We start from the raw sequence: 12,858 nt of genomic DNA on the forward strand, positions 1-12,858 counted from the left end.
ACCTTAAGTAAACTTTTATACACATATAGGGTTAATCTGCACTGGACAAGCAATATAAAGTGAGATCTGAACTGCCATGGAAGTAGAATGGGAGTTCTTTAGATAACAAGATTGCATCGTTAACCACTGTATTATTGGAAAATGAAGTGTAACGTTAAGAGTAAATTTTATTGCACATATCCTTCTCTACTTTTTTTCTGTAGATCAAAATTTATCAAACTTTATTTTGAAACATGTTGTTTTCTCTGTGTACAAAACCACCAAATGCATAATTTATTAAGCAACTAGAGCAATTTCTACAATTAAGGTATTTAATACACCACAAAATATATAATTAACAAAAAACTTTAATAGTAAAAAATACAATATAAATTGCCAATAAATACATTGTGCATATACAGTCCAACAACAACAAAGAATATACATTGATAAATAATTAATGAAGCAAATTCTCAAATATTATGCACATATTATTCTTAGTCACTAACAGAAGTTGGCTTTCACCTCTGCATTTATTGCAGCAGTCTGAATTTATGTACAAGTATAATTTTCGTTAATCATGTAAATGATGTAACAATGAGTGAATATTATAAAATGCTGAAAGATCACATATATTTATACAATCAGTCTTACTGATACGGATAATGTACAATAAACAGAAACATTATTTTTGTTAGGATCTGCAAACTTTCAAGTTTATCTTATAGTTCTGAGATAGTCGTCTTAACTCATGTAAAATGTCTTTCTTTCTACGTCCCAAAACAATTTGCACTCATCTGTCAAAATGAAGTGAAATGTAACAATAGTTATAAAATCCTGTAAAACAATGACACCTCAGCTAACAATCAGCAAACATAAAATGTTTACGAATATTTGCAAATGCATGTGTCAATGTGTGTGTCAAACCATAGAGAAAAATAAATTTTCGACAGGAAAATACTAACATTGATATTTTACTATATCCATAACTACATTAATCGTATGCATCACTTTTTTTCAGTCATGTGTGCAAGTTTTTGTAAGATCAGTTGATGTTTCAATCAATTAATGTCATTATAACTGAGCACTGCACTGCAGTTCCCCGAGCATACTATACTTTCTCCCATACATCTGCCAATGTACATTTGTATTTTATGAAGCTCTAGGGAAATTAGTTCTTATGTTCGCTTGAGTTGTAGTTTTCCTACAAACTCCAACAACTGATTATCTCCTTCATTTATAGCTTTTCTCCTAAGATAATCCACAGTTCGAGTCTGTAAAAGGAAATGACAATTATTCAAAAAGATTAATTACAACGTACTAAAAAAATCTAATTAAAATTCTTATCTAAAACTGGTCATCATTTGGAAGTCAATTCACATGAATACACGCTTGTACACACATGAATGTAAAATTAATCATGAGTGCTGTGAAAGGATTCTTAATATTATTTTCATTTTTTTTTTTTTTTTTTTTGAAAATACTCTATTGGAAACGTGAGTACTGACTGATTTATCCAAATATGAGGAGAAGGATATACTAGACGAATGCTTTCATTTGATCATATTCATGCAAACTCCCTTTATTCACTCTTGTTTTACTATTTCTGTGAATCCGCTGCACAATATACATCGAGGACTACATTGCTATCAAAATAACTTCTCATTCACAAGGAGAATATTCAGTTAGCTCAGAATTCTTGATCCTTGAATTAAAAGCCAACAGATAATTCTTCTCCCAGCAACATATCATCCACCAAACATTGCTTTCATAATACTGCTACTCCTCGACTACAGCAAGGCATTCCAAACTGTCAATTACGACATTCTGTTGGCTAAATTATCATACTATTTCCCACAATTCTGTAGGCTGCCTGCCACTAGGGACACTCAGGATTCCCAGAGTGGGCGATTTCAAGTGGGACTCTGTAAGGAGCAGCTCTGGGGCCCACCCAGTACCTAATGGGTAAATCCTTTTGGAACAAAGGCAGGTGGAGCATGGTGGTGATCACATCACCTCTACAATGAAGAGTGAATGTACAGGACCCCTACTTCTACATCCCTCCATATGCCTTCATGGTATATTAAAATGTGTATGGGAGGGGCCGAGGGGGGTTTCTTTACTTTAACTTTACCTTACATTGATGAAATAGGTTGAGAACCAGCAGTCTAATGCATCACCATAAGAAAAAATTAAATCTTAATGATGACATTGACATTTATATTTGTTCTTTTATAATTGGCATAAATCGTTGAAGGTCCATCTCCATGGTCAACTTATGACAAAAACCTGCATTGTTAAATGAATTTAAAAAAATAACAATACAAAATATACTTACAGCAAGTTTTATGTCTAAATGGCCATATTTCTGAGCTAAATTCCATAAATTAAATGCAAGGTTTGCAACTCCAGGATTCGTTATATCACCCCAAACTGCTATCCGGGTGAAGAAATCAAATGCCAGCAAAGACTGAAAGAAAACCGAATGAAAATAATTGAAACATTAGAGAATTTTAACAAAAATGAAACTGTAATTGTAACTCAACCACAAATAGTTAATTCATATAAACTGTTATTTTTACAATTAAGACAATCTGAGAGACTGTGTTCCCACTCACATTATTAAGTAAACACCAAGGAAGTAAAAAGTATTGTACAGGCAGTGACTGAAAAATTCTTTAGCTAATATGTGTTCATTATTACATCAATACAAAATGTTGAAAACTGCTTGATCAGGCGTGGCTAATCAGCCCATAATTTATTATAGGATCTCCCCCCCCTCACAAAAAACTAAAATAAAGCTTAAATCACGACAACGTTCGTCCATAACTGCAATTTCTAAATCCAAAACTTAAATAGAAATGGTTCTATTCAATTTAATATTAGCAAAATAACACTTCACCTATGTAGTAAGACAAATACTGCATTTACGCATGTATAATGCACAGTACAATCCAGTTTCAAGAAATGGCTTTCTTTGTTGTAGATTGTAAATCTGTTGCTATGCTGATCAAGAGTGAATGACGTCATACCTATTCAATTGTTCATTTCTTCATTTTCAAAATATATACTTTTTTCTTTCCGTGACTAATGTAACATTTATACAAGACATATTCAGGACCTTCCAAATAGCAGTTAGCAGCACAAGATTTCTTCCATTAAGGAATTTACACACTCCATGTATGTCATATTATTTGCCCAGTAATACATTTTAATTTTTATTATCTTTTCCTTGTGTTTTCTTTCAACCTCATGTCACATTAGTGTCGTTATCTTGTATGGAATACTGTTCCCATATTTAGAAACTGCAGGATTCAAGCTTTACAACGATATATAACATGATAGGGTTCCGTAAACATGAAAAATCAATGCAAGTGTCCCAAAATCATGGAATGACCCTGTACGGTTTCATGTTGGTTGTCTGAATTATTCCGTGCATAATACGCACCACAGTTTTTGGGGGCAAACATTTTGGAAAAAAGTGCGCATTATACATGAGTAAATACGATATATGATTGATTACATTCGCCCTGAACGATAAGCAAGATTTTTTTCATGAAATAATTTGGAAGTTCTGTATACGTATGTAAAATAATTGATAAGACATACAAGTAGAGAAAGATTAATTCTATTCAATCTTTTGAATTTTTTATATAAAACAATAAAATACATCAGCTATAGTAACATACCTGCTTTTGAAATTGCTCGCTGGTTGCAAGGAACTTCAAGTGGGTTAGTATTTCCTCAACTAAAATTGAACACATTTTGTTCACTTCAGCAATGAACTTTGGATCAGATCCGTACAAAGTGTCATTTGAATCCACTAAAATAATAAAAACAAAATGAAATAAAAACATGTTATAAAATAGGTAATCAGCAAAAGAATCTTCAAATTAGCAAATACATCAGTTAGCATGCAACAAAGCAAGTCAACAATTATTTTAACATCAACTAGAAAGGCTACTAGGATGCATCCAATGCAGTTGGAAAGGATCTTGGAAATTTACAAAAATAACCAACACCACCTTGTTAAATATATGCCATATGCTATATGTGTCATATTAGACTTGATGTATGTAATTTAATTAGCAATTAGTAAAGTTTAATTTCATTCTGACTATGTTTGGGGGGGGGGGATTTCCCTCCAAAAAAATCAGTTTTTACATTAGAAATTATTTTTTTCTCCAAAAGTATCAGCAGCAAGAGCCAGGAGCACAATTCTTGCCATCAGAATAGAAGGCAACATGACAGTACCATTTTAAACCCTCACTTCATGGCATTGCCTACGTGGGGGCCTGACAAAGATTAAGTTTCTTATAAGAAAAGAAAAATCAGATTTTTAAATTTCGTCTTCTTATTGTGTGTTTTGTGATAATTGTGTTTTTCGACCATATGCTTATAACTTAGTCTGTATTGAAGAAAACAAGGTATAATTTGTAACTGTAGCAAACATAGTGTCAGAGATTTAATTTTTTTTTAAAAACTTTGGATGGAAATTTAAATTTCCTGCCGAAAACAAACATGAATTTTACATTAGAATATATTTTTTCTCAGAAAGCATCAGTGTGTAATTCTTGCCATGAAAATGAAACACATATCACGAAATATGAAGGTACCATTTGTAACATTCACGTCGCAGTGTTGCCTTCGTGGGAGCCGACGTGGTTCAAATTGTGTAAACAACATCACTCTGTTCCCCTTTATCCTCCGCTCCCACGTACTGATAAGACTCAATGACCCCAGAGCCACTTGCAAAGGTGACATTAATGGGAAAATTCACACCTAAACTCACCCATCCAGGAAATGAACCCACGTTTCCCAGGAATTTGGTTTTATGCAAACCTTTAAGAACACTGATATCAATTATTGTGTTTGTAACAGATTACAACCAAAGAAACACTTGCCTTTTTCTATATGATATGGATATGTTTCCTGAACTGCAGCAGACAGCATCTGCAGAACCTGCAGGTACACAGTCACCCTGGCACTGCTGTTTGCATCCCACGTGTAATGCTGAAGAACATTCAACAGTCCTCGGGTTAAATACAACACACCCTGTTCTGGTGCATCCTGCAATCATAAAACATAGTAATTTTTATTATACATGTTGCAAGGGATGGCACATGGGCAACATTTAATGTACCGGGTGTCCCAGAAGTCTTTGCCTGATTACAAACTTTATTCATATCCGCTATATGCAAGGCAGAGATGTGAAAGTGGTGCCAAAATGTTGTAAAACTAACCAAGTTTTTTTGTTGCAGGTTTGAGTAACGTGGCTGTAGTGTAGCAGTGTCAGTGCCCAGAAAACCGGAAATGTTCACAAATCAGGAAGAAGCTCAGCATGTCCTCTGGTATCACGAGACCCGGTCACCAATAACAGTGCAGAGGAACTTTCAAATGTACAGAATTCTTTCGTCTAGAATATCTGCCATCAATAAGTTGGTATTTAAAAAATGAAATTTATCTTCATTCCAAAATCCTTTCAAGTCCTAGAAACATTGTATGGAAAGATGCCACCCGATGTCAAGAGCATTAATTCCGGATTCCTTGGCACTGACACTGCTACACTACAGCCACATTACTGAAACCTGCAACAAATAAACTTGGTTAGTTTTCCAACATTTTGGCACCACTTTCACATCCCTACATTGCATATAGTGGATATGAATAAAGTTTGTAATCAGGGAAAGACTTCTGGGACACCCGGTATATTATTTGTTATATCTGAATCAGAACTGGAATTGGTTAAAAAAAAAAAAAGTATTTAAATCAATTCTAAATAAAAACCTCTTCCTCTATATGGTTGATTTAAAAATAAAAACATGCCATACAATACAATAAGTTGTAAACAAAGGAAAAAGTCATGGTACTTACTAATGCAGGGTGTCTACCAAAATAACAAACCTAAAATTCTTGACTTTTTATTACTTTCTCTTGACTGTTTTTTTTTTGTTTTTCTTAACCTATATTTATTTGACCCCAAACTAGGTAAAGTTAGCAATTAAGAAAATAAATATTTATTTAATGAAAACCCCCCAAAAAAGGACAATTAAGATGAAAACTGAAGTTGTATTTAACAAGACTTGCTTGATCTATTACTACATCCTGTACTGCATTCAGCAGACTAGCGAGGCTTTTGGCCAGTATAATCTTATGTGGGGCTCGTATTGTCGTCCCTATATATATTTTTGATTATCCCTTCATCCATCTCATCTTACTACCATTCATCCTCATCTTCGTATTTAGCCAAAAGGAGCAGAAAAGTTAAGTAATATAAACTAAATCAATCAATCAGTCATTGTGGCAAGAATGTTTAGTTGTAGTTTAGTGGAAAAATACTCACAGGAACTACAAGAAGCGTAGAGAGAAAGTGGCAAAGGTATGACACCAAATACGGTTCTGAACTACGGTGCTTCCCATCAACCTCAATTGTCTTGGGCAACTCTGGAATGAGGCTGAGAGCTGCTTTGAAACAAGCATCAGCTGAAAAATAATATTTCCTGCATTAACACCAAATTTAAGTATAATGATATTACAGTACATACTAATTCATATTTTCTATGTTCCTCTTAAAGGTTCACATAACCACTTTTTGTAGATGAAAAATAATCTAACACAGTTTTCGTCCTGGTTATCCAGGTAGAGTGACTAGCCATGTTAGGTTGTATTGTTGTATGTATATCTTGGTGTAGCTTGAATAAGTTCTGGGAAACCAAGACAAAATAATGCAGATAAAATAAAATAAAAACCACTAAAAATAACTGTGTTAGATTATTTTGCACGTACTAATTCACAAATAATCACCGACCTCAGAGGCAGAGTGGTTAGCATAAGCTATTATGATGCCAGGGGTCCTGTGTTCAAATCCCAGCCTGGGCGTGTCCCTTCATCAATTTCATCATATCATCACTCGCCCTCATCTTCGCAATTAGCCAAAGTGGCAGAAAAGTGAAGTAAAATAAACCAAATCAACCAATCACAAATAATAATAATAAAAAATATGAACTTAAATAGCTGGGTTCTTAGATAAGAGAATCCATGTGTTCAATCTACAGGCCATTCATCCTTTCTAAGGTACTTTTTTTCTGGGTTTGTGCTTGAGTTAGCTTTAAGAATCACATGTAGTCTTTCTTGTGTAATAACTTTTCCTTCCATAATTAATTGCCAAGCCCAGCTAAGATTATTTTAACTTAGTAGGTTCTACATCACGGTTGCCACTCAGTTTGCCAAAACAAATTTCCTAGATTTACTCTATCTGTTTTAAAGGTATTTTCAAACAAGCTTCCACTCACTTTAACTTGGTTACAGAACTCACTATGTTTGAAAGAGAAACTACTATATCTGTATATCCCTTATATTTCTTTTTACATATGAACATCTGTTGCAGCAAATTAGTTGTTAAAAATCTGTGAAAATTATATTTATGACAAGGACAACAATTGCATTTAATATTGCCTGCCATTTTCAACATATTTGAATATTTTAAACATATTTGAATATTTTAAAGAAATCCCCAGACTTTTCAATGAATTTCTTTGTCATGGGACATTTACAGATCAGTGGAACTCTGTAAATGTCAATACAACCAATAGCTATTTAGAATTTGAATAATTTCCCTATTGTGATTGTTCAATCAGTTTAAAAAAAACTAAAACAAATTGCTACATATGCTGAAAACATTGTCCTCATTCAAGAATTAGCTTTTCCCCCGTTTTAAACCAATGGAAAAGAAATGAACCTACCTTGACCTAAACACTGATTGAGTAAAGCCACTTGCCCAGAAAGCAAATACAGCTGGAGGCGCATGAAGACTCCATCAATAGATGGGATTGTGATGTAGCAGTAAGCAGCACATGCTCGGACAAAGGCTGCAGTTTTTCTTGTATGGTGGCCTTTCACGATTCGCCTGGTTTCTACTGACAGCCTATTTACACTCTGAAAAGAAAACTTTCATTATAGGCCGAAAGATACAGTCCATGCTTTCACTTTGAGAAGGCATTTATAAAAAGCAACAGAAATCAAAGCTATATGAGAGAATGTTTGTCTTGTACGTTTTCCAACCATTGCCATCCACTTTCTGAGTCTATATAAAATTGGCAATATGTCATAGATAGGGGCATGCATATTTTGTTTTTCACAAAAATACAAAATGTGAAATAACACATTGTAGTGCTAATTTTTCATGTTTTTGAAGGGTGTGAGATGCATTTTGCTACCATGTTTTGTCACGAAATAATGCGAAATGAACTGCAAAATGCAAAATAAACTCTTAAACATGAAATTTAGGGTTTATTTATTTTCCTTCTGAGGTCTGAATTATCCTGTGAATTATGCAATTCACGGAAAATTGATTAATTCTCCTGTTAATATTGAAGAAACAAAAATAGTCTCCTTTACACAGAAACAAAACTTAATATGTACTCTGATAACTACATAAATGTGCTATTAGAAGTGAAATGTTAATTTTGTGTAATAAGTGTAGTTTTTAAATCAAATTTAGGATTATATTCACAATTTTAAAACCAAAATGTATTTTTATATACCAATTTCCATCTGATTTTTCACCACTATAACAACAAAATTTTATTTTATTTACCACTTTTGAACCGAAAATTGACTCTGTTTTTGTACCGAAATTTTGCTTTTTCATTTACCAAAAAGTATGTGCCTCTAGTCATAGAATTAGGCCTGAGCCTATACCAATGAACTTATCAGTATTGTCCAATGTCAGTGGTACTGAAAAGTATTGGTTGGAATGTATTCATCAATATTCACCAGTACTTTTTCCAGAGTTTGTGTATTTCGTGGGGTTCACAAAAAAAATAAAATAAGAAATTGGCAATGATTTTTAAGTGCTCAAATACCCAGCTGGGACATTTTTGCACTAATAAATTGTCGTTCTGCAGTATTTGACCTTTGGACATATTGTTTGTAACTAAGATAATGTTTAGAGATGCACAGTTCTTTTAGTGTATGACTGTTGAAGTGTTTCATTAAAAATTTGTGATTATAATTTGATTCTGACTAGAATGGGGAGATAGGGGAAGGCCCACCCCCAATTCTATAATATTCTAAAATGTTCAAATTACAGATTGCAATGAGGGTGGAACACACATAAAACAATAAGATGATACCATTTAAAGCCCTCACGTCTCAACTTTGCCTCTGTTGGGGTTGACCGAAGTAAAAAAATAATAATAATAATAATAATTCTACTACTTTATAGAGAAAAACAGGTTTCTATGACCATAGGCTTATAGCCTCATCTGAACTTTACAAAAGAAGGTATGATTTGTGACTGTACAATTCCTAGTTTCCCCAGATATAATTTTTTTGAACTGAAACAGTACTGAATTTTGAACTTCCTGCTGTGTGTCTGGGCATTGGCACAAATACCTGGAAAGCAGCAATGCCAACTAAAGGTTAAATGCTGGATGAACCAGAATTGGTACCACATTTTTACAATATTAATTTATTGTCTATTCTAGGGCTGAGCCGATACCGATGCCGATGTATCGGTATTGGCCGGTACCAGTGGTATTGGTTTGAATTCATCTACCGATACCAGCCGATACTTTCCCGGCAGTTTGGTCTTTCATAGGGTCCGCAAAATTGCCACTCAACACTTTCTCAGAGTATATAATTATCCTGGAAATTATGCAACTTTCTTTTTATTTTGCACCCATTTTGCACAAAAAACTATATTTTTCTATTACCTACAGTATGTAACATTCTTACTCGTACACACGGATTTTCAAAGAAAATGCTTTAATATCTGAAAGGAAATACACTCTTTTGAAATTGTTTCTTTACAATTCAATAACTAATATCATTAGGAACACAAAAACTTACCGAAATTCTGTATAACCAATGACAATAATAAATTAAATGAAACTGAAAGAGAAACATGCCATTTTTTGTAAAACTTTTCTATTCGTACATTTAATAATATAAAAGAAAAAGTATATTCAGAGCAAATTGACTGACAGTTCTAATACTTTGATGCGTATCCTTTGGCTTTAATTACTGCTTGACACCTGTTCTTCATAGAATTTACCAGTTTCCAACATGTTTCAGAGCTTATTTTATTCCACTTGGTTTGCACAACAGTTTTCAACTCTTGTTTGGACTTGACGCCTGCTTTATGGACTCGTCTCTTGAAAATTGCCCATAAATGCTCAATGGGATTTAAGTCTGGACTTTGAACTGGTGTTTGTAGTAGTTTGTACACATTCCATATTGGGCAATTCATGTTAACGCGCGCCTTATGCTTACTGTCATTGTCTTGTTGGAATCTGAGATAGGCGGCATGTCCATTTTTTGGGCACTCTGCTCAACGTTGTTCTTCAATATGTCCAAATACACATATGCATCAATAAACTGGATTGAACCAACATCTTTGGACGAATCATTAATGACCCACCACCGTGTTTAACTGTTGGAACTGTGTTAATGTGATCATTGTCTTTATTTGATTTTCTCCAGACCCTATTTATCCCATCTGACCCGTATATATTAATCTTGGACTTGTCTGACCATATGACACTATCCCAAAATTCCTAGTCCTTGTGGATGTGCTCTTTCGCGAATGAAAGTCTATTCCTGCGATTCACCTTATTTACATACGGCCTCTTTTGTGGTATTCTACCAAGATATCCATGCTTCCACAAGGCACGTCGGACAGTTTGATCGGACATCATTTTGCCAGCAACATTTTCTACTAACGGTCGTAACTGAGGAACACTTAGCCGGGGGTTTTCTCGCACTCTTTTTAAAATAAGGCATTCGTCACGTTTATTCAACAGTTTCTCTTTTGGTTTTCTCGGCACATTCTGTGTTGAACCTTCCTCTCTAAATTTGTTTACTATGTATTGAACTGTGGAGTGTGATTTATTGACTGTTTGTCCAATTTTTCTTGACGAATAACCTCTAAGGGCGATAGGACTACAACAATACCTACGCCAGCATTCCGCTTGACGGGGAGCGTGCCTGCATGTTCAAACTTGTTACGAAGTTGCAAACTGCACGAAATTGCCCGAATAGCGGTGGCACTGTATGCAAGGAAGATTGAAACTCTTGCCTGTACGAATAACAATGTTGCATGAAACAGCGTGTTTTTCTCTTTTCACACAAATTATATGCTCTGTTTATACACTTTGAACATACATTTTTATTGACATTTGTTGGTGAAACCTTCATTAACATTAATTTCCAGGTACAAATGAAAATGATTATATTTACTACCGTGCGTTCATTTCGATCTGCAGCCGAGAGATCGGGAGAAGCGTGGCGGGCGGCGCTGACATTTTTTCCTTGGAAATTCTATGTGTACGAATAACAATGTTACATACTGTATCTATTTTAATATTCTGATATATTCTTGGTAATTTTATGCATATTATTGGAGAAGAATATTTACACACCAACATTTTGACAATTTTTAATTATTGCAATTTTCAAGTATCGGTATCAGTGGAAATCAGTAAGAGCATCAGTATTGGTTCAAAGTGGTATCGGCTCAGCTCTAGTCTTTTCCCGTCATAATTAACATCAGGACGAGATTATTAGTCGTCGTCCATGCTTATACAGTGTCAGACTGTGGCTGAGCAACTTCAATCAAAACGTTTTCACAATGATGAACATATTACTATCTTAAACATGCCTCCAAAATTTCTGCTATGAGCCAGAAGTATAAGGAAAGCTACTTGACATGAACATATAGCGGACTCCAGTCTAGGAAGTTAAGGAGCAGCAGCGATGGGGCTCTGTAAACTGATCACACATTGCCATGACAAAGCCGCTTAGCCTGTATTGGTCCTCAAAGGGATGTTCACCATACCGTTTAGTTTTAGTGTAACTGTTGCTCTTACTATTGCGAACCAGAGGAATGGCAGTGTGCTTTGTTGCATGTTTCACCATATCTACAATTTTCACGGCCTTCCTATCTTTTGGTTTTCAGATTCCAGAAGAAAATTTCAGAAACAGCAATCAAATGACATCAAGACAGAAAACCACAAGAAAGTACAACTTTACCCATTGCGATGTGAGAGTTAAAATTTTTTTGTAGTACCAATACCAATTCACTAGAATTTTTCAACGTTTATTCACATGCTCAGGGTTCTGACAAAAGAGATAAGAATCCTCCAATATACATACCTGAACCAACTGGACTTGAACGGTGTCGAGGTTTGAAAATGAAGCCCTTGCTTCAACATAAAAGCTGAGCTGCTGCTCAAAGTCCCTTCCATAGCTTACTTTCTTCACGAAGCCACATATCAGGTTTCCAATTTGCCTCTTTTCATCTTCAACAGTGAGTGCACTGGAAACAGCAAGAAGAAATTGAATGCACAGACGAAACTATCTGGCCAAATGGTCAGGTTTTGATAGCTCAGAGTGTCTACCAAAATAGCAAATCCAAAATTCTTGACTTTCCTTTCCTTTATCTTAACATTATTTAATCACCCCCTACTTAGGTATAGTTGGAAAGCTAAGAAAATATTTATTTTTATTCAATGAAAAATCCCTACTACAAGGCCAGTTAAGATAAAAACTGATAACAGGAGATTTAGAGTTGCTTTAATTATTAATGCATGTAAAAATTAATGCTACAGACTTCATCCTGGATGGGGAATGGCCACATTACTTTATTTAATATTATTACAAAACTTAACGCATACAAGAATGTAATTCTTAAGAAACAAAGTGAATAACTCTTAACAAAATCTCAATGTAATTTTCATTTCCAAATGCTCAATCTTAGCAAATTCCAGTGCAGGTATATAACAATGTAAATTCACTATACTGTAACAAAAATAGCAAAAATTCTTGATCGCAAGCATAATTTCTTGACTTTTTGACCTACCTGTTGATTTCTTGACT

The 12,858-nt window shown here is 34.4% G+C and overlaps 1 protein-coding gene across 1 annotated transcript in view; it reads right to left on the reverse strand.

Moving 5' to 3' along the window:
* Positions 1 to 622: 622 nt before the first annotated feature.
* Positions 623 to 12,858, reverse strand: part of LOC145999007 (VPS35 endosomal protein-sorting factor-like) — a 44,377-nt gene continuing 32,141 nt past the window's right edge. Inside the window, exons 14-20 of the mRNA XM_083135875.1 lie at positions 12,136 to 12,298; positions 7,722 to 7,914; positions 6,323 to 6,462; positions 4,884 to 5,049; positions 3,669 to 3,802; positions 2,318 to 2,449; positions 623 to 1,253 (exon numbers count right to left, since the gene is read on the reverse strand). Of these exons, the coding sequence (XP_082992001.1) occupies positions 1,158 to 1,253; positions 2,318 to 2,449; positions 3,669 to 3,802; positions 4,884 to 5,049; positions 6,323 to 6,462; positions 7,722 to 7,914; positions 12,136 to 12,298 (1,024 nt within the window). The 3' untranslated portion in view covers positions 623 to 1,157. The remainder of the gene's footprint in view (positions 1,254 to 2,317; positions 2,450 to 3,668; positions 3,803 to 4,883; positions 5,050 to 6,322; positions 6,463 to 7,721; positions 7,915 to 12,135; positions 12,299 to 12,858) is intronic.

This window comes from Lepisma saccharinum, chromosome 14 (genome assembly GCF_977018435.1).
Source record: "Lepisma saccharinum chromosome 14, izLepSacc3.1, whole genome shotgun sequence".
Classification (NCBI taxonomy): domain Eukaryota; kingdom Metazoa; phylum Arthropoda; class Insecta; order Zygentoma; family Lepismatidae; genus Lepisma; species Lepisma saccharinum.